Source organism: Peromyscus leucopus, chromosome 20 (genome assembly GCF_004664715.2).
Source record: "Peromyscus leucopus breed LL Stock chromosome 20, UCI_PerLeu_2.1, whole genome shotgun sequence".
Lineage (NCBI taxonomy): Eukaryota > Metazoa > Chordata > Mammalia > Rodentia > Cricetidae > Peromyscus > Peromyscus leucopus.
The window spans coordinates 65529594-65555379 of record NC_051080.1 but is presented as its reverse complement, the minus strand read 5'-3'; the positions used below and the strand labels follow the sequence as shown (position 1 = coordinate 65555379).

The window sequence follows — 25786 nt, the reverse complement described above, 5'->3', positions numbered from 1 at the left end:
GTCAGCTGAGTTGAGCTGTAGCAACAATTGTGAATCTGAACTTGAATAAATATGTGGTTTTAGAAGCAGAATTATGAAAATAATCCAGAACTATTGGGGAGATTGTTATAAGGTATAAAAACAAAATGGTACATCTGGGTCTTCTTTTAGGTATGTAAAATGTTGTGTGCCTTTGGGAGAAAAATACTTGAAGTAAATATACAAAAAAATAAAAGCAATTAGTTACACAATGATAATATTTTTGTAAATAGTCTACTTTATTTTCTGAAATGTTTCATGTTTTTTATATACTCAAAAATGACTGTAAGTGGACTAGACTGTGACTCTAGCTTGCCATTTATTTGTCTGTTTATGTAGGTTTAAAATAAATAATCGGATCAGAACACTACCTCAGACTCCATTATTTAAAACATCAGCTATACTCTATCCATTAGTATAGTTAATATTTTCTACTTGACAAACTTTCTTACAGATTATTTCTATTTCTTTGACATTATTCTGATAGTCACTATAAATAGCAACCTCATCTAGTTAGCTCTAGTTAGCTCAGAGCATCTCACACCAGAATAACTACAAATGAGTACTTGTTTGGGGATTTCCTAGTCTGTAGCACCACTATAAACAGCTTTATAAGCCCCAGTTTATTTCCTTGCCGTATGTATTTTGGCATAGGGCCCAGGCCTCTTGAATGACACATGAAAATGTGAGGACTTCGGGAAACCTCGAGAACACGGTGGTGCACTGTGCCAGCACGTTGGTTGTGCTGTGACTCACTGTGGGCTTAGTAGTGTGGGCATCCTCGGGAAGAAGATGGCTTTCCAGGATGTGTGTATTTCTTCTAAAATGGAGGATGAGCGTGCTGGCTTGTCAGGTTGTCTGTACACAGGATGGAAGCAGGGGAGAGTTTTCTAATCCTAGATACTTGTGTATTTACCTTAGAGATTTCTGAAGCTTAATTTGAAATGAAAAATTTGGTCAAGAAATTGTTGAGGAGTGGTGAACTTTCTTTGAGGTTTTCAAGGAAGGGGTTGTACCAAAGAATTCTTTTTGTGAAATGGACTTGTGTAACACAGGTTCAGGAGTTTCACCAGTTGGAATCAAATCTGCAAGTCTGCCAGTTTCTCGCTGACACCCGCAAGTTTCTCCATCAAATGATCAGAACCATCAACATTAAGGAGGAAGTCCTGATCACAATGCAGATCGTTGGGGACCTTTCGTTTGCCTGGCAGTTAATTGACAGGTAACATGGACACACTGATGTTTACCCTTGATGAAGGCCACAAGTCCATCTGCTTACCATGTGTCCCTCTTTACAGTTTCACATCCATCATGCAGGAAAGCATACGGGTAAACCCATCCATGGTTACCAAACTCAGAGCCACATTCCTAAAGGTAAGCAGGGAACGGAAGTCCATCCGCCGGCAGAGGAAAGAGTCGGCTTTCGCTCTACCGTCATTGGTCACCATAGGATGCTATCCCCTTTGCACTAAACCTTTATGAAACGGTTCATAAACATCTGTGAAAATGCTCTAGGTCCTCCAGTATCCAACATTCAGCCAAGGTTTAGTTCTCTATGTAAAAATGAACATCCATGTCATGAGTATGCAAATTTGCTTTCATCTTTAATATAAATGGTAAAGTAGTGTGTATTTTCTAAAGTAAATCAGTGGCTCGTTATCAGTAAATGTTTGATCTGTATGCCTGCGTTATGACCTGTGTCCTGGGGCCACATGACAGTTTCATGGGTGAAAAGGAGTCATGAATGCAGAGCGCAGTGGAATAGCAGCTCTCCAGTCAGGGCGCATCAGAGTTACTTACCACAGCAGCTTCTCCACCTCATTGCTAGGTCAGTCTGTGGTGGGCCTGACAATTGACACGTCTCCCAAGTTCCCAGCTGCTGCCCGTGGTCAGTGTGAGAGACACTACCACAGTTAATAGATGGCTGCGGGGTTGGTTGTTTTCTTTTGTTTTTTATTTTTTATTTTTTTTTTTTATTTTTTTTTTTTTTTTGGTTTTTCGAGACAGGGTTTCTCTGTGTAGCTTTGCGCCTTTCCTGGAACTCACTCGGTAGTCCAGGCTGGCCTCGAACTCACAGAGATCCACCTGGCTCTGCCTCCTGAGTGCTGGGATTAAAGGCGTGCGCCACCACCGCCTGGCTTCTTTTATTTTTTAATGTGTTGTCGGAAACTGTTTGAAGCATTGATGAGGCTTGCTGGTTGTTTCCCTCTCTTGGGTGAAGCACCAATGTTGCATTGTAAATTCCACTTTGGGAAAGATATTTCTAGGGCATTTATGAAGCAAGAAACAGATGTGCATTGTTTCCCTGCAGCTCGCCTCTGCCCTGGATCTTCCCCTGCTGCGCATTAATCAGGCAAACAGCCCTGACCTCCTCAGCGTGTCTCAGTATTACTCAGGAGAATTGGTGTCGTACGTGAGAAAGGTAGGAAGTGCCTCGGCTGCATCTCAGTGACGTAACAAACAGCACCCTTCTGGTGTTTCATTTCCTCCGGGTGTCTTTCCAGAAATTTCCAAAAATGAACACGTTCTTGCTGCAGCCTTAGACATGCCAGTGTGACTTTGCTTTCTAAGGAAGTCACACTGGTTTTCACACACTCTCTGCCTCAGAGTGGCAGAAGCTGAGGAGCAGAGGTAACGTCCGTCTCCTCTTCGTAGTCAGAGCTGGCTGCTCAGTGGCAGAGCACAACTCACATTCCCTCACCAGAACCTAGTCCAAGTCTTCGTGAGAATGTTGGTCCTTGCTCCAGTCGTGACGGGTCAAGCACCCAGGAATGTCTGACTTCAGAGTCAGTCCATGTCACACATGGCCGAAAACTTTCCTGATGTTTCGGACATCGTGAACATTGGCCTTTTAAAATCTGTAACAGGAGCGTGATAAATCATCCTGAGCACTTCTAGGATTAACTTCATGTTCTCTGGGCTGTTGACGGCGGGAAGAAGTGAGCTTGAGCAATTATTTATTTTGTTTTGTTTTTGTTTTGAGATAGCTTACTGTGTAGCACTGGCTGGCCTAGAATTTTCTATGTAGACCAGGACAGCCTTGAACTCACAAAAGGGTTTCCTGCCTATGCCTCCATGGTGCTTAGATTAAAGGCATGCACCACATGTCCAGTGCCTTTATTACAGTTTTAAAGATAGTTCTTTTAAATTTCTCAGCACCTCTCTTGATGAGCAAACTGCCATCCTACACGCTGGTTGATACCCTTCTTGCTGTCATCTTCATTATTTATCAGCTAAAAATAATAGTACAGATACTCAGTTGTATTTCTTCCTTATCTTTTCATCAAAGGTTTTGCAGATCATTCCAGAAAGCATGTTCACATCTCTTCTGAAGATCATAAAGCTTCAGACCCATGACATCATTGAAGTGCCTACCCGCCTGGACAAGGACAAGCTGAGGGACTATGCTCAGCTCGGCCCACGATACGAGGTGCTGCATTCCTTTGGCTTCTGTCTTTCGATGTTTACAACCCAAACCGTGTGGCTCCTGGCACGTCCCAGGGAGCAGCAGTCACTGGTGACCGTGTTCTCACACGCTCATCGACAACATGGTTTGCAGTCTTTAGTGTCCTCACACCGTGACTCTGGAGATGTTGCTGAGTGTCCCTGAGAGCCTTTTCACCCCCGGGTTCTCTAGAGATGGAGCTCTTTCTCTTGAACATTCTGGCACTCTCCTTGTTCTTCCTGTGCTTCACAACCTTCTCACGTCCATGCTCCTTCTTTGTGTTTTCGATACTCAACTTAGGATTACATCTCAATAAACCCATCATAAGTTGAAAATATTGTAAGTGAAAATGCGTGTACTACAATCAGGCCACTGGGTAGTACAGCTCATCGTGAGGCCAGCCCTGAAGTTTAGACCTGAGAAACAGAACCAGAGAAGGGAAGTGCCGTTGAAGGACGAAGAACTGCTGACGGGGACCGTCCCCAGCATATCTAACAGCAGTCTTTCCTTGGACCACAGGGCCTCCCTTCCATCCCGGGAGCATGCGCACCGGTGTCCTTTACACACCACACAGCCATTTCCTGTAGCCTTTGCCCACTGCAGGATTATCGGCCAGTTGCTTAGCCTTGCATGGAAGTGAAGGTCCTCTCCTGTAAAGTGCTTCATCTCCCCATCTCCCCCCTTCTCTCTGTTAAAGGTTGCCAAGCTCACTCACGCCATCTCCATCTTTACTGAGGGCATCTTGATGATGAAAACGACCCTGGTGGGCATCATTAAGGTAACAGTCATGCTGCTGCTCGGTGTGACCTGTGATTGAACAGGAAGGAATGTGGCTGTCCTGTTGTGCTGCTCAGAAACTGTGTTTTTGCTCTTTTGTTGATGGAGAGAGAGCATTATAATCCTGATCATTCATGATTAAAGGCAAGCATATGACATGGAATTTCTTGTCACTCTCTCTGCTGGCTGGACACAAAGACACTTTACATACAGTGAAATGATTAAGATGTGAAGCAATTAAAAATTGTCCGTATATGCCATCTTTGTAATGTTATAAAATTATCACAAAACTTACTAAGATGAGAGAGTCCTGTGGAGGCGACAGGATTAATAATTCAGTCCACCCCTAGACAAATGAAACAGGAGCAGAAATTTTAAACTCTAACCTTTAGAAATAAGGTGGGAAAATGCACTGCCGACTCTCCTAGCCATCTGCTGTTTTCCTGACTTGTTTTCTCTGACTGCACTGAACGCCTGTGGTTTGCACTTAGGTGGATCCCAAGCAGTTGCTGGAAGATGGAATAAGGAAGGAGCTAGTTAAGCGAGTTGCTTTCGCCCTCCACAGAGGATTGATATTCAACCCTCGGGCCAAGGTACAGTGCCCAGAAGGGATCTGTCACTCAGCCCACAGTGTGCCCTGGAACACCTACCGAGATAGGCTCTTCTCTCTCCTGCATTTCCAGTGTGTGATTTGTGGTACCAACAACTGATACGCTTTTTGATCCTTCTATAATTTACTCATAAGAAAATCCCCTGTAAAACCGATTCTCTCTCCCCCTGCAATCCTGTGTTTAAGAACTGAACTGATGATACTCATGACTCAGAGTTACTTATTGTCAAAGAACTTGTTTACCATAAAGCAGGTAGAAACTATAAAGACGGGTTTTTTTTAAGTTTGCATTATCTATTTAAAAGTATGATAATTTTCCTCAAGAGAAAAATGAAACCCTGAAATTTTTACATAAGATATGTTTCACTGAAGGTGGAGTGGAGAGAGCATCTTGGCCCTTTTGGACAGAGGAATGGAAGAGGTAGGAAGCGACTGGTGGATGCTCCCTGCTTCTCTGATCACTCAGGATCTTACCCCGATATTTGACTCCCAATTTTTTATTGATGAAGATTAATTAGATTAACACTTCATCTGGCATCCAACTTGTGGGGCATGAATTCATGAGATGGTCGCTGCAAAGCCACGAACACCTGCCGGAGTCCCTGCCCCCCTGGCTGGCGTTTCCACTCTTTCTCCGAGCCCTCTGAGTGAGTCTGGGACTTTCCTGTTGCAGCCTCTCTACAACAGTCTCCAACTGCCACCCAGACTCCACAGGACCCAAACTCCAGAGGTGCCTGGGTTCCAGTGCCACTGCACTTATCGGCCCATGAGCCCATGACCGGCTGGCTCTGCCTTCAGGCAGCTCCCGCCACACATGCTTCTTCTGCATGGTCCCCTGTGCCTGTTTTTGAGACAGCTGGCTCCCTCTCCCCATGGGTTGCAGGCTTACCCTGGACTCCCTCCTCAGGCTGCTGCCACACTAGGTGGCCACCCGCCTTGACACCTGCTTGGGCTTTTATTGTTGCAACTGCCACACATTCTCAGCTCACAGCTGCAGCTGCAGCTGCCCTCAGCCCTGGGGTGCACCTTCTGTGTTCTCGACCCAAAGCCAGCCTCACACTTCACCATCAGCAGCAGCAGATTTGATGAGACACCTGAGAATTCTTAAAGGGGAGGAATTCGTTTTTTAAAAAAGGAGAGTTTTTTTTCCCATGTTAAAAATGAGAAGCAATATTATAATGGAGAGAGTTAGGTCTCTGTGTGATTCCACAATGGATGGTTTTAAAATGGAACAATTAAATGAGATAATTAACTTAGCTGTGATTTACATAATGTCAATTATAATCATGATCGGTTTGGTAATTCCTGTTTTATTCCTAAAAAAAGTTGGTTGATAATCAGTGCCTAATATGAGAATTTGACTGATAAGATAAAAGCCTTAGAAAGACTTACTAGTAAAACTAAGAAAAATTTTGCTGATAAAAGCCTTAGAAAGACTTACTAATGAAAATAAGAAAAATACTCAGACACAGACAGAGGAATTTAGACAAGAACCTACTATGCCACCACATGATGAAGTTGAAGAGGGGGGGGCCCAAGGTTGTTAGAAAACCAATCTTATTTTATGGAGAAGTTCAATGTAATCCTATAGAAATATTAGATTCGAAGAGATGTAAGGAAGATGTTGTTTCATATGGTGTACATTCACCCTGTATGAAGCAGATATTAAACTCAGGGGCAACTCAGAACAGAATTATTCCTCAAGACTGGAAAGATTGGCATCAGTCACATTGGAGGCTGGTCCTCAGTTACAATGGCATGTATGGTGGAAAGAGGAAGCTAGGGCCATAGAAGAACAAAATAGGACTAGAGGTATTAATATTTCCCAAGAGCAATTGCTAGCCGAAGGCCAGTATGCTGAATTACAAAGGCTATTTGGATTTGATGAACACACCTTGGTGCTATGTCAGTTAGAAGCCTTAAATGCTTGGGACAAGGTTAAAGAACCAGAAAAGAGTTCTGAGTCCTTTACTAAAATTATACAAGGTCCAAAAGAAGCCTTCACTGATTTTTTTCAAAGATTGACCCCAGCTGTAAATAGAATACGCATCAGATCCAGAAGTCAGACAAATACTAATCTAACCTTTGGCTTTTGAAAATGCTAATTCTGAATACAAAAAGGTGATCAGACCTCTAAAGGAAAGATCAGCACCAATAGATGAATGGGAGGCCAGTACCCTCTCTGAGGAGTGGATAGGGGGCAGGTGGGAGGAAAATGGGGAGTGAGCAGGAGGAGGGTAGGAAGAGGGAACTGTGGTTGGTGTGTAAAATAAAAAAAAGAAAGAAAAACTTTTAAAGAAAAACGAAAAAAGAAAAAAAAAGATTGTTTCACTTAAGTATTAGGTGTATAATAGTAGATGTGTCCATGAGCGGATACTGGTGAAATCATCAGTATTCATCTTTATATCCTGCAGATGAGACTGTCTTTCCAAATTCGTGCAGCCTATCCTGGGCTGAGTGTCTAACAGCACTGTAAGTCAGCCTAGCTGCAGAAGGAAGGATTTCTAAAGTTTCGACTATATCTGAAACCATGACTAAGCTTCCTTAGTGTGTCATTTAAGCTCTAATATAGGCGTTAGTGTTGACAGTTTGCTCCCATTGACCATTTTCCTGTCCTTCTGTACAGCCAAGTGAGTTGATGCCCAGGCTGAAAGAGCTGGGAGCCACCATGGATGGGTTCCATCGTTCTTTTGAGTACATACAGGACTATGTCAGCATTTATGGTCTGAAGATTTGGCAGGAGGAAGTCTCTCGAATTATAAATTATAACGTGGAGCAAGAATGTAATAACTTCTTAAGAACAAAGGTATTTAACAATTTTTTTAGTTCTTGACTATATCATTTCTTATCTTTAAAATACACACTCCAAATCTCAGGAATACCAACAAGAAAGATTGTAGCTGTTGTTTGGTCTAATAATTTGACTGAAAATCCGTAGGTCCCAGAGAACACCTTCAGGAGACTCCTGGGTCAAAGGAGAGTTGACCTGAACTTGGCCTCATGGAGTTTTCTGTGCCGAGGAGAAAGCAGGTGTAACTAAGTGACTGGAGCGGCTGCTGCTCTTGTTAGAGCCCAGGGCATCGAGAGCGAGAGTCGGGGCTCTTTTGACTCCATCAAGCTGTTCGGTCCTTCCACGGCAGTGCACGGGCTTCTGCTCTCCTCGGTCCCACCCAGCCCTTGCTGTTGTCCGCTGCCTAACTGCAGCTGACCTTGGGTGCCGTGAAGGTGCCTTCCCAGTGGCTGTCCAGTGTCTTCACACGGTTATTATTGGCCATGTGTGTGTGTGTATCTTCTCTGAAAAGTGGGGGGTACTTTTCTTTTTTCTTTTTCTTTCTTTTCATGAGTCACAAAATAGCACCAAACTCAAGTGCCATTGCTTTTAGACAGCATGTCACAAGGACCTGACACATGCAGGTGACACTTTCAAAAGGTTATGTAAGCTTGTGATATTTTACATTCTAGATTACACTGTCCATCTCTACGCACGAGACAAAAAAAACCTAAGTCTCTCTGTCTCTCCTTATTTCTCACTTTTCTGAAGCCCAAGCCGGTGTCCAACTCATGGTTTAGCCAAAGATGACCTTGAACTTCCTATCCTCCTGCCTCCGCCTCCCTAGCTCTGGGATTCCAGGACTGTGTCCCTGTGCCTGGTTGATGTGGTGCTGTGGACGGAGCCCAGGGCTCTGTTCATCCTAGACAGGTACTCTGCCAGCGGAGCCACGTCTCCATCCTCCTTAACGGTTGTTTCTTTTCTTTCTTATGTTCTGTGTAGCATTTGGGACCTTTGGTGTCCGTTTAAAAGTTTCCTCTTCAAAACCAAGCACCTTTGTCATTCTTCATGCAGTGCTCGCGAGATTATGTAAAGAGAAGATACCCAGTTACACTGTCAGAGTTGAACTAGACATTTATGGTCTTGTGTTCTAGATTCAAGACTGGCAAAGTATGTACCAGTCCACTCATATTCCAATACCTAAGTTCGCACCCGTGGATGAGTCCATAACGTTTATTGGTCGACTCTGCAGAGAAATCTTGCGGATCACAGACCCAAAGTAAGTCTTTCGCGTATGACTGAGCTTCAGGCCACAAGACGTCTGAGCCTGTGTCACTGAGGTGTGCTCCCTTGTCCCTAGCCCTGACCCTGTACTTGTCAACTCATCCTGACCACTAAAGATGGCATGCTTATTTCTGAGCCCAGGACCCAAGTACTTACCAAGAGTCATTATCTACTGATCGCTCAGCATGCTTCCCGAATCTACATACTTACTCATACTTACTCCTTGTAATAATCTCAGGAGCTAGGCATTGCCGTACCACTTTAAAGATGAAGAAATGCAGGCACAGATGCTTACTCTCCTGCCCAACGTGACACAGTTGGCAGGCAGTGTCCCTAGAGCATGCCAAGCTCTAGCTCCAAAGAGCTGCTGGTCAAGGTCACACCATGTGCAGTGAACCCACATCCTGGTCCCATGGGTTCATGTGACTTTAGCAGGGAATGGGTGAAAAGCTCATGTAATTAAAACTGTTCCTGAGACTATGTGGTGGGTACCACGGTACCTCTCAGTAAATCCAGCAAACCCATCTCCTCTTCCTTTGCGCTTCAGATGAAGCAGTCCACTAAGACCAACTGAGGACCGAGCAGGCTCATGTCTTGTGGCTCTGCCTATGCCTGTGCACATGCTCACAGAGGACCACGATGGGTGGAGTTGCCCAGAGAAAGAAGTGCTCCTTTCTCTCCCCACCTAGCCATGTCTCTTTGACTACATAGGCATTCCTTAAACACTCCACACCGCCTTCTAGACTAGGCGCATTTTATCTCAAGATCTATGAAAGTCAATGAACTGCAGATAACACTTTTTGAGATTTCTAGCTGAAATATTGTTTTCTGTCACAGGCAAGAGAGTAAATGGTCCTTTGTGTCGGTGGCTTGAATCACTGAGCCCTTCTAGAAACTACCCCACCTAGCACCCTGCTCACACTTTCATGGAGATTAGATGTGACTGAGAATTCATTATCAGAACTAGGATCCTCTCAAATGTCACATCCAAAGTGCAGCAGAGGGAACAAGAGGAGGCCCTGAAGCCTGAGCGTGAAAGAGATAGCACTTTTGCAAACCTTCCTGAGTTGTTTTTTTCCACATTTACTTCTAAGTCTAACTTCCTCCCTCCTGAGGCTCTCAGCTCCTTCTTAAGCCCCATGTGGATGGTGGTGTTTATAACGTGAGGCTACATGTATGGATGGTGGATGATGGTGTTTATAACGTGAGGCCACATGTATGGATGGTGGATGATGGTGTTTATAACGTGAGGCCACATGTATGGATGGTGGATGGTGGTGTTTATAATGTGAGGCCACATGTATGGATGGTGGGTGGTGGTGTTTATAACGTGAGACCACATGTATGGATGGTGGGTGGTGGTGTTTATAACGTGAGGCTACATGTGTAGAGTTTGTCAGAACTGCAGAGGCTGGGACCCACCCCTTACCTGCTGAATCAGATTATCTAGGGATGGAATGTGGACTCCTGTGCCTTCTGTAGGCTCTCCCAGTCACTCAAGGCCGCTCTTCCACTGCTTGAGAACCAAAGCTTTGGAATTATAGAACCGTGGTGTCAGGCCTACCTGGCCCTCCACCATCCCCCCTTTAACTTGGGGTGAAGTGGCTTGTACTTCACAGCTATTCTGAGGTGGTGTAGGACAGCACTGAGTGCTCAGTAGATGATGCTGGGTTTTGCCTCTCTTGTCATACTGTATTCCCGAGGCTAAGAGGAATCACTGAGAGGTTCTAGAAGATGCGTACCTGCCATCTAATGAGCTGGGAAGAAGCACATAGCTTTATTTTCACTCTCTGATGTCAAAGATCTTAAGTTTCTTCTTTCCCAGTGGGATTGATGCTGGGCTCTCCTCTGTCTTCAGTCTCTGGATTGTCTAGAAACATCTTGTAAAAAGGTAGCTGGGCTCCAGAGTCCTCCAGCCTGGCAGCTGAATGTAACTTGTCTTCTCAGCATGGTTCCGGTAGTAGCTCAGCGGGGTGGAAATAAATGAAACTGAGGTAGAAGCATACAATGGGGAAAGGCGGCCTAGTAGAGGTTCACTTCCTGTGACGTTAGGCAGGCATCAGACAGGCAAGAGTGAGTACCCGGACAGAAGTGAGGAAACACGAAACACGAGTCAGAACCAGTAGTGCCTGCCCAGGTTATGCAGACTACATAGTAATAACGTAAAGCAATCGAAGACATGTAGCCCATGCCCTGGGTTGTGATACCCAGCTCCCATCCCACACCTGTGAGCAGCTGGAACTTCGGGTTGTACTTTTGTTTTAGAATGACTTGTTACATAGACCAGCTGAACACTTGGTATGACATGAAAACTCATCAAGAAGTGACCAGCAGCCGACTCTTCTCAGAAATCCAGAACACCCTGGGGACATTTGGTCTGAATGGATTGGACAGGCTTCTGTGCTTCATGATTGTGAAAGAGTTACAGGTGAGTCTGGAACCCCAGTCAGGTGCTTCTGTCATTGCTGTGCTAAAATATCTGATGAGCAACTTCAGGATGGAAGTCTGTATTTTGGCTCACAGTTTGCGAGTCTGGTCCATCGTGGAGGGGAAGGCCTGGCATCCAGAATGGCTTCCACTGTGGTCACACAAACATGAGGCAGCTGCTCACGCTGTTCCTGTATCAGGAGGCAGAGAGAGATAGATGTCAATGCTTGGCCTACTTTCTGCTCGTAATTCAGTCTTGGATCCCGGCGTATGGGATGGTGTTGTCCCTGTTTGGCATGGGTTTTATCTTGGCCTTTAAGCCTCTCTGGAAACATACAGACACACATTGGTAGATCCAAACCCTGCCAAGAAGACAAAAGACTGCCTGTTATGGACTTGCATGTCTGGTTTCTACCTGAGAAGCATAACAAAATGTCTCACCTAATAAATTAAACTCAGTGTCCTTCGTGATTTCTCACCCTGATGTGAGGCATGGGTGACTTTACTAGGGAGACAAGAACTGATAGTAAACGAGAATTGCTTTGGCCAGCATTGTAATTTTACGGGTAGACTGCTTTAGTTCATTTCAGTTCAGGAAAGAGAGAGTTGCGTTTGAAGCCTTTGTAGTCAGTTTTCCTGTGTCCCACCCGACCCTGAGGTCCCGCAGCCACTTATAAAATAATCACTCAGAGGCTTATGTTAATTACTAACTGTATGGCTTGTGGCAGGCTTCTTGCTAGCTAGCTCTTTCATCTTAAATTAACCCATTTCTAGTAATCTGTTTTGCCACATGGCTATAGTGTTACTGGTCTGCTGGCATTTTGTTGCTCCATGGGCAGCCAGCTCACATCTCTCCCAGCTCCGCTCTTCTTTTCTGCATATCTCTGCTTGGATTTCCCATCTGTCTCTAAGCTGCCTTGCCATAGGCCAAAACAGCTTTATTTATTAGTCAATAAGAGCAACACATATTCACAGCACACGGAAAGACATCCCACAGCAAGCCTTATCTCTTCCTCCTAGCCACTGCTCCTAGTAGGAACCTGGGTACCTGCTACCTTCCCACTTAAGAGGACGTGTGACTGACGTGGATGATGTTCTGTACAGCATTTGGGTTAACTGGAGTTTTGGGTTGTTAGGTTTTGATTTTGATCATGGCTTCTTGTTTGTAGAATTTCCTCAGTATGTTTCAGAAAATTATCCTGAGAGATAGAACTGTTCAAGATACTTTAAAAACACTCATGAATGCTGTCAGCCCCCTGAAAAGCATTGTAGGTAAGTGTCCTGATGCTCACTGGAGCAGAGATAATGCTGTACTATAACCTTTCTGAATTTACTGGATTAAGATTATATTTTAACTTTCAGCAAATTCAAGTAAAGTTTATCTTTCTGCCATCACTAAAACACAGAAGATTTGGACTGCTTACCTGGAAGCTATAATGAAGGTATGTATGTATGGGAAGCAGGATAATCAATACTATGTAAAGAAAGTATGTTATGGGGGCAGGAATAATCAACGCAATTTTGTAAATTGCTATTTTTCTACGACTTTGTGTTTGTGGAAATACATCTTTTCATGGTTCAAACAGAACTTCTGCAACTTCTTGTTATTTCTCACACCATTCCTTCCTTTATCCTTCTCTCTGGAGCCACCACTGACTAGGCTTTCCATGGACCCACAGCTTCCCACTTGCTCGAGAAAATGTATTCTTTCTGAAATGCCTCCAATTAGAAGTGCTTCTGCGCAAGAGAATGGGAATTTTCCTCCAAGTTCATGGAATGCTCTGGTCTGTCGATTTACAGATCAAGTATCTATAATCTGTAATCCTCACAGTATTACAACAGGGCAATTGTTCCTTTCTCTCTTGTGTCTGCCTCAATGTTAAGAAGCAGGGATCTTGGGGAGCATAAATTATCCATGTGCTATGAATAAAACATTGTGTCTTTGAAAATGAGGAGTAAAGACAAATGAACCAATTAATTATTTAGATGAAAACTGGCTTCTTTTAGAATCCAGGCACCTACTTTGTATAAGCAAGGGCATAGTGAAACCACAGACCCGACTGTTCCATGAGTGTTCCAAAAGGTTTATTACAAATACAAAACCGCAATGTGGCTCTCTGGTGGTAGAGAGAGAATAGCCAGAGGCATTTGGAGGAGGCATTGCCATGGCCGCCTCAGAGACAGTGTAGCCGACTGGTGACTGTCGCAGGCTCTCCAGCTCTGTTAGCATGCTGATGATGGCCCCCAGAGTGCTCTCTGTGTCACCTTTGTGTTCTGTCACTTGTTCTCAGGTTGGACAGATGCAGATCCTGAGACAACAGATCGCCAATGAGCTAAATTCTTCCTGTCGATTCGATTCCAGACATCTGGCAGCTGCTCTGGACAACCTCAATAAGTAAGTCCCAGGGTTTGAGACAGCCACCTGTGAGCTTGGGCTGCCCACCTTCCAACACCCATGTTCACATCCTCTTTCTTTAAAGTCTCTTTGGGTTTTAACGTGTATTGCTCATAAAATATACAGCAGCACTACTAGGCTCATGTCCCAGCTTGAAAAACTATTGTTAACAGAATCTACAAGAACCGCTCTAAAGAGCTAGGCAGTGGTTCCTCAGCAAGCAGGGAAAGCAGGTTAATACATCCTGGGGTGCACACAGACCCTCCCTCCCCAGCTGCTGTTCTCCTCTCTTTCTGCTCAGATAATAATCCAAGCTTCTCCAGCCCAACATCAGCTCTGCTAACAAAACAGTTCTTAGAAACAGTTTGGCCGGTTCATAAAATTGTGAGCAGTGAGGGGCTGGAGAGATGGCTCAGCAGTTAAGAGCACTGGCTGCTCTCAGAGGACCCTGGCTTAGTTCCCAGCACCCTGTCAGACGGCTCACAACCACCTGTAACCCCAGCTCCAGGGGATCAGAGGCCCCCATCTGGCCTCCATGAGCATGCACACACACACACAATTTTTTTTTTTCTTTTGTAATCTCAGTAGTGAAATCACTTGATTTAGCTTTACTCTAAGAGACAAAGTGACTCTAGGTCAGATTTCACAGTGACACACAGTCACAGGCTTGTAGATTGGGAGTCAAAGGACAAGACTTGCGTACAGATGTATAAACTCAGCTGACCACTCATGTTTATTGCTGCTTCTCTCCCCCATTAGGGCTCTCCTGGCCGACATTGAAGCCCACTATCGAGACCCTTCGCTTCCCTACCCCAAAGAAGATAACACACTCTTATATGAAATCACAGCCTATCTGGAGGCAGCTGGCATTCACAACCCACTGAATAAGGTTAATGACTAAAATTTAAAATTGGGTGGGGGGTACAGGGCTATGTGGTGCAAAAGGTGACTTTGTCCAGGTAACAGGTCACTGTGGAAACATTCCAGAAACCTGCACTCAGCCGCCAGAACCCCATGCTGTCAGGTTCCAACCTTTTCTAAATGGTGTCACCTCCCTGGCTGTGAGACTGACGTTGGTCAGGGTTCTGGAAGAGTAAATGCAGTGTCTGCGCAGAATCACCTGGAGTTGGAATGGTCGGTCACACTGCTCTGTCTTGCTTGCAAACACTTCCCCTTGGTGACCAGCAGGAAGTGCAGTGACAAATGCCAGGCTCATCCTTCTGCAGCTCCGGGCTCCAGAAACCACTGAGTGGTGCAGGGTTTCTCACAAGTCAGTGCCAGCTCTCGCAGGGCAGTACCTGTCCTAAACTGACGTCAGATGCCTGTACTTGCGATGTATCTCCCTAGCATGAGTGTTTATATGCATTGATGCAGAAACATGTCCATTTTAGAGGGTTACCCTGGTTACTTTCCAAGGTTTTAAATTATAATAATAAAGCTCTGTCTCAAGATAAAACTAAGGTGATGAGCCTAAAGGGCAGCTGACATCTGAGTGCTCTGTGCTAAGCAGCCCCATGAAACAGGCCATCCTTAGGTGAGGAGCCTGAGGACTTCCCTGGGCCTTCACGCTAATGGGCGGAGCTAGCCAGTGGTAAGAGCCTGGGCTGGAACCAGTGTGCTGTCCTGTCTTCTGTGGACTGGAGGCCTGCAGAGGGGTGGTATGCCTTTGTCTGCCCTGATTTTTCTGCCATGTTATCTGGGAGGGAGACTGCCTGTGAGAAGCATATGACAAAGGAGGACTTGGCTTTCTTCCTGAGCATTTGCTGTCGCTCTCTGCTCCCTGGATCTCTCCTCCCCTCCTTTTTGTCCCAGGCTCCCTCTCTTCCCTACATCTCCTTCACTATTTTTTTTAAGATCTATTTTATGTGTATGAATATTTGCCTATGTGTATGTATGTGCACCATGTGTCTGCCTGATGCCCAAGGAGACCAGACGATAGTGTCAGATCTCCTGGACCTGGAGTTAAGGACAATTGTGAGCTGCTGTGTTAGTGCTGGAAACTGAACCTCAGTCCTCTGAAGAGGGTTAGCCGCTGAGCTGTCTTCCCAGCCCCAGACCTTCACCGCTCTTGATTTTGCTGTCCCTTGCCATTCTTACTCGTCACCTCTTGCCCCTCCTTTTAGAAGTATTAGTAGGATTAGGAACTCTAGGCTGTAAGCAAAGCTGTTCTCTCCAGAAGGACTAAAGCATGTAGGTGTCTGTATTTACATGAGGCTATAGGTAAGGAAATATCCAAAGACAGCAAATGATGGGACTCTCCCAGCTGGAGGCAGTCAGAAGCGCAAACTGAAGGCATAGCAGAGCTTCCTGTCTGAACCGTGTTCTGTGATTCTCTGTAATATGAAGAAACCATCCATCTCTCCCATCTTTCTCTTCCAGATTTACATCACAACAAAGCGTTTACCCTACTTCCCGATCGTCAACTTTCTCTTCTTGATTGCTCAGTTGCCAAAGCTTCAGTACAACAAAAATCTAGGTATGATGCCAAGGTTTGCTTTGTAATAAACAAGCAGTAGAACAATGTGTAAGGACAGCGTTCTGGTTATAATGCTATGTCAGACATCAGGTGTTTTCGTAACCAAATGCACATGGAGGAAATGGTGTCATTGCGCCACAGCAACATAATACTGTTGATGGAATGTACACAGTGGGTTCCAGATCAGCCGAGCACGCCTGCCTCTCACAGAACGTGCAACATCTTGACTTGGTTCTCCTCATTCAATGCATAAGTAGCTGATTGGGTATGAAAGGAACTTCTTTATATTCATGTTCTGTTTATACAAGTGTCCATGTGCTGCTGTTACAGTGTAGTTAAGGAGACAGGATCTCAGACCATAATGTACACATGGTTACATGTCAGAATATTTGCTACAAACAGTACATACTCAAGGCTTTTGATACAGTAATATAACTAATTATTTTGTTGATGGTTTCTTGTGAGCATCTCTATAATTACCTGGAGATTCCCAGGTCCTTCCTCTGCCTTCAGACTTTGCATCTGACTAAGTGGAATTCTTTTAATCCACTGTATATTTAGTTGGTTGAAAAAGTACAATCAGAACCTAGCACTAGAGCCATTCAGTCACTAGCACTGTAAGAACATGTCTACAAATGGTACTGTATTACTGTTTGCTTCAACACTTCAAAATGTATCTCTTCCTCATTTTCCTTCCTATCTCCTCAGATGTTTTTAAAGTAAAATTGTAGAAACTCTTTAGCTTTTTTTTTTTTTAAATCCTCTCATTCAGAAACATTCACTGGTCCTAGGCATTGTTCCTCTGCCAGTTGCTATTAGTTGTACCTGTTGCCAAGTACAGTGCCTTGGATCAGTAGTTGCTGGGTAAGGAGGGCACAGTGGTGACTGGATTCCAGCTTGGCCTCTTCCCACCAAGTGCTGACTCCTTCTGTTCATCTTGGTCAAACCAGCTAACGACCACCCATGTTAGTGGAAAGCTTTGTCTCCACATTCAGAAATGCTCATCTCTCAGTGGCCCCTGGGACTATGAAACCTTTCCTCACAGTCTTTGCTTTGCCAGTTCATTTTCTAGAAACAAGTTTTCTCTTTTATGTTAAGACTTAGGAGCCATCCAAATTATTGTTTGCATCTGTTGTAAGGTAGGGTCAGCTTCATTACCCCGCAACCCCTCCTTGAAGCTGTCCAATTTCAGTGTCATGTTCTTTTTCTCCATTAACTTGCTGGTTGTGTTTGTAGAAAGTCAGTGGATCGCCTGATGGTCAAACTGCTTTGGGACTCTGCCCTGATGCACTGATAGGTCTGTCTTCATGCCGGTACTGTTGAGTGTAACCTTCCAGCCTTGAAGGCGGCAGGCAGTGTGCATCTTCTAACCTTTCCATGTCTGTCTTCATGCCGGTACTGTTGAGTGTAACCTTCCAGCCTTGAAGGCGGCAGGCAGTGTGCATCTTCTAACCTTTCCATGTCTCCCCGGGAAGGCCCTAAGCTCCACCCTTCCTTGCATAGCCATCCAGGCAGGGGAGAGTCTCCAGATGTTGACAGAGGCCGCAGTGGGAAAGCCAGGCAGTGGTGTTCTGTCACATCCCGGTCTTCCTTCTTCTGTTCTCTTGACTTCAGCAGATTTGTTTCTTAGCACTCAACATTGTTTTTAAAAATAATTTTAAAACATTTTAACCAGAATTTTAACTGATTCTACTTAATAAGGTGTTTCTGGGTATCTCGAATGCCATGCTACCATTAACTGAAGTCAGTTTGAGGTGATTTTCCTTTTCTCATTCATATTAATGTGCATCTTAAGTCTCCACCATAGCGGGCATTAATAGTGCAGAACAAAATAAACAATAGTGATATGAACTAAATTCCTCAGACATTAGGATGTTGCACGAACTTCACAGCTAGTTCAGGGGGTCGCCCAAATCACTCTTTCCTCAAACTAGTCACCTGCCAGCCATGATGACATTGACGAGGGCTGGTACTAAATGAACATTGTCAAAAGCAGGTAGCTCACTGGGTGTTGTAACTTTCCCTCACAGGTATGGTCTGCCGGAAGCCTGCCGACCCTGTGGACTGGCCACCACTCGTCCTGGGACTTCTCACTCTGCTGAAGCAGTTTCATTCCCGGTACACGGAGCAGTTCCTGGCGCTGATTGGCCAGTTTATTCGCTCCACAATGGAGCAGTGCACAAGGTACAGAGGACCAATCAGAAATAGTGGAACTTAGTGTCACGAAAAGGGACTTCTTCCGCTCATGACAAAGCCCTCTCATGGCTCTGCTGGCAGGAATAGGGAGTAGCTGCTTCTCCTCCATAAACAAGTCAGGACACCTCCGCATGTTTGGGGCACTCGCCTCCAATGCTTACCCTTGATTACCCTGCCAGGAAATTTTCCATAGTGGTACTGGCAGGACATTGTAAGACTGGATCTTGACGGAGATTAGTGGACATTGTTAGATTTCTCTCTATGAGAAACAAAGTGCACCTGTGACTCTGCCGTGTTGGATCCAGCTCTCAGAGCCCAGTGAGCCCTGCCCTCCTGCTGGAGTACCCCTGAGACATGGCCCCACTCAACAAAGGGGAGTCACATTTCTCAGTGTGTAAACACCACTAAGACATGCCTCCACTCACGAAAGTGGGATCACACTCCTCAATATGACCACTGCCAAGACATGGCTCCACCAGTAAAGGGAAGTCACACTCCTCAGTGTGAGCACCACTAAGACATGGCTCCTCTCAGAAAAGGGGAGTCACACTCCTTGGTGTGACCACCATCAAGATATGGAGCCACACACTGAAAAGGGGTGCTTCCTCAGTGTCAAGGGAAAAGGCTAGTTCATGGTGTATAACCAAACAAGAATCACAAGTGGCTATCTGATAATAAAACTTAGAAACCTCCAATCTCTTCTAGTTCTTTGCTAGCTTCTCTTGAAATGTAGATTTTCTAGGATAGGAAAAATCAAAAGCCATGGCCCTAGGATGCTGCAGCCTGAGCTTCCTTCTCTGCTGCCTGAAAGGGTCAGCAGAGCTGAAGCATTTCTGTCTCATTACACTGTAACGTTAACAGATTACCATTTGGTTGTTTTTACATTGTAACGTTAACAGATGATCACCATTTGGTTGTTTTTACATTGTAACGTTAACAGATGATCACCATTTGGTTTTTTTACATTGTAACGTTAACAGATGATCACCATTTGGTTGTTTTTACATTGTAACGTTAACAGATTACCATTTGGTTGTTTTTACATTGTAACGTTAACAGATTACCATTTGGTTGTTTTTACATTGTAACATTAACAGATGATTACCATTTGGTTGTTTTTACATTGTAACGTTAACAGATGATTACCATTTGGTTGTTTTTACATTGTAACGTTAACAGATGATTACCATTTGGTTGTTTTTACATTGTAACGTTAACAGATGATTACCATTTGGTTGTTTCTGCCAATGTCACTCAGATCTTTCTGCTACACTAGGACCTCATAGGCACCCGGCAAACCCTCTGAAGCTAGGCCACACCCCTGTCCTACTTTTACTCTTCCAGACATTATCCCACTGCTTCCCAGCCTGGCCCTGAATTTAGTCTATAGCCCGGGTAGTTGTTAAATTTGCGATTCTCCTGCAACAGACTCCAGTGTAGTGGAATTGCAGATCTGGTACCACCAGTCCTGGCTGGTCATTTACTTTCAAGTGAGTGTGCAAAACAAATGTAGCTGAAAGATTAGAGGGTGGGAAAGTATGGGACCTGTCAGGCATTGATTGAGTCCTGGAGTATGAAAGACATGAAAGGGAGATAGGTCTAAACAGACTACAGGACCACTTCATAAACGAGACGAGGTTAGGGTTTGGCTTTCTGTAATCACATGTGTCTGCATGCCTGTGCATGTACCACTCACTGCAAGCATGGGAGGTCAGAAGACAACCTTCAGGGGGCCAGTGCTCTTCTGCCTCGTGTGGACTCTGGGGATGGAACTCAGGACATCACACTTGATGGCAGGTGCCGGCTGATCTGTCACCCCAGCCGTGCTTAGGTTGTTTCTGCAGGGTTGGTTCCTAGATAAGAGCAGGATAATTATTTCTTAGGAATCAAGAGGGTGCCCTGTGGATCTGAGATAGACTTGGTCTGCTGATCATTTGTCAAGTCAGGGCCTGTTAACATACAAAGCAGCTGACTGACGCAGACTTCTTTTACAGCCAGAAGATGCCTGAGATGCCTGCAGATGCTGTGGGTGCCCTTCTGTTCCTGGAGGACTATGTTCGGTACACAAAGCTCCCCCGCAAGGTAGGCCACCGAGAGTAAAGGATGACAGTAATGTGTCCTGTCCGTAAGTGTCAAAACAGCAGCCTGGGTGTTCGTTCTCAGGGTGAAGTCCTGCAGGTCTTCGGCAGATGCCGCTCTGCCCCTCCACTGCTCTGCAGGCTCTCCATGGAGCCTCCTCCCTGCACAGTGGAGGGCTTCTGTCCCCCTCCTCACTCTACACCCTCTTGAGGGCCAGCTCAGTGAGAGGAGCAAGCAAGGAAGGGATTTCTAACAGGCCAGGGAAAGAAATGACCACAGGTGCTCTGTTCTTCCTCTCCTGACAGCCTAGGGCCCACAGCATGTGAGGTCAGGCCACAGCCAAAGCTGTGCATGGCGACTCACTCCTTCCAGAAGTGAAAAACTGCTTTTTACCTTCTAGGAAATTCCTTCTTTGTCCTCCTAAGTAATATCAACCTTGAGAAGTTATAAGCGCAAAGGAAGGCTTGATGTAAGAAATGTAAAGAACTATAACAAATGCTGAAAATTAATACTTAGAAATGGGATCCAGCAACACGGATCGTCAGATGGAGGCACTGGCTGCCATTCCTGACCATCTGAGTTCAGTCCCCAGAACCCACACTGTAGAAGGAGAAAACTGGCCCCGCAAGATGTCCTCTGACCTCTATCAGTGGCCTGTGTGCATAAATAAATACATGTAAAAAAAAAGTCTTTTCTTAATTGAAGGCATTTTACTAACGAAAGCCAAAGATGATCTTTTAGAGCTCCATGATCATGCGGTACTTAGCGAAATGACTGGCGTTCTTGGTGTCAGGACTGTAAAAGTCACGTGATATTACCGACACTTGCTCCCTCTTTTCATTGTATAGATGTCAGATAACAAGTGAAACTAAATATGACAGATTTGGGAAGAAAATAAAATGTGTGCTGCTTATTAAAAATGTAATGAGAACTCAATAGAATCATGGGGAAATTTTAAATGAGTTCAGGCAGTTGGGATGTAACTCAGAGGTAGAGCAAGCCCTGGGTTCAACACCAGGACTGAAAAAAATAAAAAGATGAGTAAAAGTTGGGAGTGGTGGCACACGCCTTTAATCCCAGCACTTTCAAGGCAGAGGCAGGTCTCGATGAGTTCGAAACCAGCCTAGTCTATATAGCAAGTTCCCAGCCAGCCAAGACTATGTAGTGAGATATTGTCTCAAAAATAAATAAAATAAAAACAAGTTCAATAAATAACCTACTTAAATAATAAATGGACAAAATAACTTAAATTATGAGAGAAAGGTCCCATCACAGAAGTAAGAAGGAAATAGTTAGAATAGTTAAGGAACTAATTAAGAATGCTACTAGAGATTGGAGCGGTGGCTCAGTGGTTAGAGCACATACTGTTCTTGCAGAGGATCCGAGTTGATTCCCAGCACCTGCATCAGCCAGCTCAAACTGCCTGTAATTTCAGCCCCAAGGTATCTGACATGCCTCTGACCTCCAAAGACACACCTATACACATATTAAGTAGTAATAAAAATATTTTTTTAAACAATAGACACTAGAAGAAATAGTTGGATGTATCTTGCTTCTGAGCACCCTTTTTTCAACTAACCTCGTGCTTAAGCGTCTCAAAATCTTAAGCTTTGAAAGTCTGTCTTGGTCTCATCTATGTTTCTTCTTGTGAGATCTAGCTATGACAAAGAGCCCTTGCTTTGCCAGTGAGATAAAAACCTCTGACCACAGATCTCTTACCAGCTTTCTCCTCCGTCTCTCTTGTGACGCCTTGTCATGTGACTTGTTTTCTACAAAGAATTCTGTTGGGTTGGCTTAGCCAGTGTCTTTCGTACCACCAATGTGATGTGTCTTCACGGTGAATTTTTCCCTCACCAACTTCCATTCTGACTTAGGTTATGAACTCTTTTTAAAATTTTTATTTATTTTTTGAATTACACTCATGATATTCATTAATTACACTCATGATATTAACCACATTTGTGGTATTCATAGATTACATTCCATTACAATCGCAGTATTCATTCATATATATGGTTATGAACTCTTATTTGCTCATACTGTACACTGAGTTGACCCCAGTCTCCTTCACTGTAAGACTACTTTGTGACAGTCCCTTTACCTATTGTGATGGCCTCAATAAAGATTTTAACAAGTAAAAAAAAAAAAAAAAAAAAAAAAAGAAAGTCTGTGTTTCAAATGTTCAAATGAGAGGACTTTCAAATTATACCTATCAGTGAGATACCAACTTTTTATATTTATGTAATTATAATCAAAGCCCCAGTTAATCTTTAACTGATTTTTTTTTAAAAAAAAAAAAGTATGACTTTTTATAAGGACTTTCTTTAGAAAAAAAGTTATTACATCTCACAAGTTAACATTAACACATAAAACTACAGAGATGAAAGTAGCGTGGTACTGGTAAGAGAACAGTAGGACCAGCGCACAGATTCTGTGCATGTAACTGTATAAGGACAAAGTGATGTCTCACATCAGGAGAGAAACAGATCATAGCCATACGGTGGCTCTGGAACAGGGACTCATGCTGTGGGCTCAGAGTGGCACCTGTGTTATTAAAAACCAATGGCAGACAGTATGAATTATAAAGCAGGTAAGTTAGCAGACATCTAGATAAATATGTACCAACACAACTTTCTCACCATAACACATAAAGAAGAAAATGGAAAGGTAAAGATTCAGATTTGATCTCTAATTAATGCCAGGTTCAATTCCATCAAATGCCTCTTTTAAAAAAGCAAGAGATAAAATAGGAATTATTACCTATAAATCAAAAAAGTGGACATTTTCTTGATTTATAACGTTCTCTTTCAACTCAGTCAAGAAAAAGATGACCTGTTGAGTAGAGAGATGGGTAAAAGATATTAACAGGCAGCTTTTTAGGGTAAATGTTTGGAAAAGGCTCAACCTTACTTATATCCAAGGTGCAAACCAAACCGGATTGTTGACAAGGGAAATGTTGGGCTCTGTGTTTGGGCTTATTCTCCATGGTGTGAATAGGAATATAGCAACCCTAGCCTTTGAGAGGGATCCAGCTTTCTCTCTCTTTTAACTTTGATTATATTTACCCTAGCCCCAGAAATTCTGCTGCCCAGAGTCTACCTGCTAAACATCACATATATAATGCATATGTGTGCAAATGTCCCCCAATCTATGTGCAAGGGTGTGCATACATTTTTCAGGGGTGACAAGAGATTACAAGATCCATCAACCCTTCCATAATGAGCTGAAACCACAGTTGGATATATCTTGCTTCTGAGCAACCTTTTTGTGACTAACCTCATGCTTGAGCCTCTATTAAAATACCTTTAATAAAATCTCTGCTTAAAAATTTACATGGTCCCAATTTTGAGTGAGTGTGGATTGTAAGAATACAATTTTTGTTTGTTTGGTTTGGTTTTTGTTTTTTGAGACAGGGTTTCTTTGTGTAACAGCCCTAGCTGTCTTAGAACATGCTTTGTAGGTCAGGATGGCCTTGAACTCAGAGTTCTTCTGCCTCTGCCTCCCTAGTACTGGGATTAAAGGCGAGGGCTACCACCACAGCCAGAATACAAATTTAATCATTAGTTTTAGTTTCTCAGGATTTTTATGCTGTCCACATTTGTTGCATGTCCTTACCCAGCAGGTAGGTATCTTCATGATCACACACACACACACACACACAGAGAGAGAGAGAGAGAGAGAGAGAGAGAGAGAGAGAGGAATTCAGCAATGTTTTTCAAACTCCTCTCTGGCTCAGAAATATCACCTGTTCCATCTCCCACCCCAGCCCAGCCCTGCCTCCTCCTTGCTTCTACTAAAAACCGTTAAGGAATGAAGGCCTTTCAAGACCTTCCTAGTCTTCCCCTCTGGCCTCAGGTTTCTCCTCATTGCCTCTCAGATGTGTATTTCTAGATCAAAGAGCCTTTAAGAGCCAAGCGTACAGTTCACAGGCAGCGGGCCTCCCCTCTGATTGTATTAGTGGTGCACTGGAAGGAGACATGGAGACACCAACAATGAAAGGGCCGTTTGCTAGTTGACCTCTGTGAGGCAGCTCACTCCAGCACTTCACCCTATTCCAGCAGTGTTTGCACTTCCTAAATTTTCACGTGTAAGCTGGGAAGTCTTTCAGCTGCAATGCTAGGACTGACTGAACTTGTGCTTACTCCTCCAGGTGGCCGAAGCACACGTGCCTAACTTCATCTTCGATGAGTTCCGAACGGTCCTGTGACTTCCTTCTCCCGCGTCCGTGGCAGGACTAGCCTCATGATCTTCCTGTAACTAAAATGAACTTGGGAAAGAAAAGAAACTTGACTACTCATGCAGCTTGCGTTTTTCCCTACACTGTGGGACTCATCAGCCATTCTAGGGAGGATGGCTCTCGGCTCTAATATATTGTTTAAATCATGGTATTATATGGAATTTGTATCATGTAGAAGCAGAACTATTTTATACTTGCCTCTTCTAAATACTCAGTGTAACTGTGATGGATGAATCCATTTCAATTTATGTTCTAAAGAACTATTTGTGCAACTCCAGATCTTCAGTAAAATAATATTGCCAGTCCTGAGTTGCCCCGCTTGTGATTCAAAAATTGATACTCACCCTGTGAAACCCCACCTGGAAGGTGACAGATGCCTGGGGGTGGGGAGCTAGGTAGGCCTGTAAGGAACATTGACGGCCCAGTAGTAACTCGATTCCTGTCCTCTGTGCTGTGTTTGGAGGTTTGCCGTCTTCTAGTCCCAGACAGCCTGGGGGTCCCAAGCAGCTCCTGGAGCACCCCCTGTGCCAGCTGCTCTTCCCGCCTCTTCTGGCTGAGCCCGATGACCAGCTTGCTGTCCATAAGATTTTCTTTTTCCTTATTTGGAAGGTAGTAGGGGTGGGGGCTGGATGGGGGTATTAAGGTTTAGCAACAAACTTTTAAGACTTAAAATCCTAACTTGTTTCTACATGAAAATTCCTCTGAAAGGGAGCTGCCATCCATCCCACCAGGATAACTTGGATGAGACATGGTAGGAGTCTGTCTGCCTGAACCTGTAGCTAGTGGTACCCATTGCCTAGAGCTCCAGGTTGAGCAAGAGATCTGCCTCAAATATATATAATGTGAAGCGGGATTAAGAAGACACATGAGGGGCTGGAGAGATGGCTCAGAGGTTAAGACTGCTCTTCCAGAGGTTCTGAGTTCAATTCCCAGCAACCACATGGTGGCTCACAACCATCTGCAATGAGATCTGGTGCCCTCTTCTGGCCTGCAGTCATACATGCTGTATACATAATAAATAAATAAATCTTAAAAAAAAAAGAAGACACATGATGTCAGCCTCCGGCCTCCA

The 25786-nt window shown here is 44.2% G+C and overlaps 1 protein-coding gene across 2 annotated transcripts in view; it reads left to right on the top strand.

The window, feature by feature from the left end:
* Washc5 (WASH complex subunit 5) overlaps nt 1–25023 on the top strand; it is a 53633-nt gene extending 28610 nt beyond the window's left edge. For both annotated transcript variants that reach the window (XM_028871848.2, XM_028871849.2), the window contains exons 13-29: nt 1074–1240; nt 1317–1392; nt 2330–2440; nt 3308–3448; nt 4161–4241; nt 4732–4833; nt 7477–7656; nt 8775–8899; nt 11170–11332; nt 12501–12603; nt 12694–12773; nt 13623–13726; nt 14486–14615; nt 16106–16202; nt 18233–18386; nt 20393–20480; nt 24628–25023. In XM_028871848.2, the coding sequence (XP_028727681.1) occupies nt 1074–1240; nt 1317–1392; nt 2330–2440; nt 3308–3448; nt 4161–4241; nt 4732–4833; nt 7477–7656; nt 8775–8899; nt 11170–11332; nt 12501–12603; nt 12694–12773; nt 13623–13726; nt 14486–14615; nt 16106–16202; nt 18233–18386; nt 20393–20480; nt 24628–24684 (1959 nt within the window). In that variant the 3' untranslated portion in view covers nt 24685–25023. The remainder of the gene's footprint in view (nt 1–1073; nt 1241–1316; nt 1393–2329; nt 2441–3307; nt 3449–4160; nt 4242–4731; nt 4834–7476; nt 7657–8774; nt 8900–11169; nt 11333–12500; nt 12604–12693; nt 12774–13622; nt 13727–14485; nt 14616–16105; nt 16203–18232; nt 18387–20392; nt 20481–24627) is intronic.
* The last annotated feature ends 763 nt before the right edge of the window (nt 25024–25786 follow it).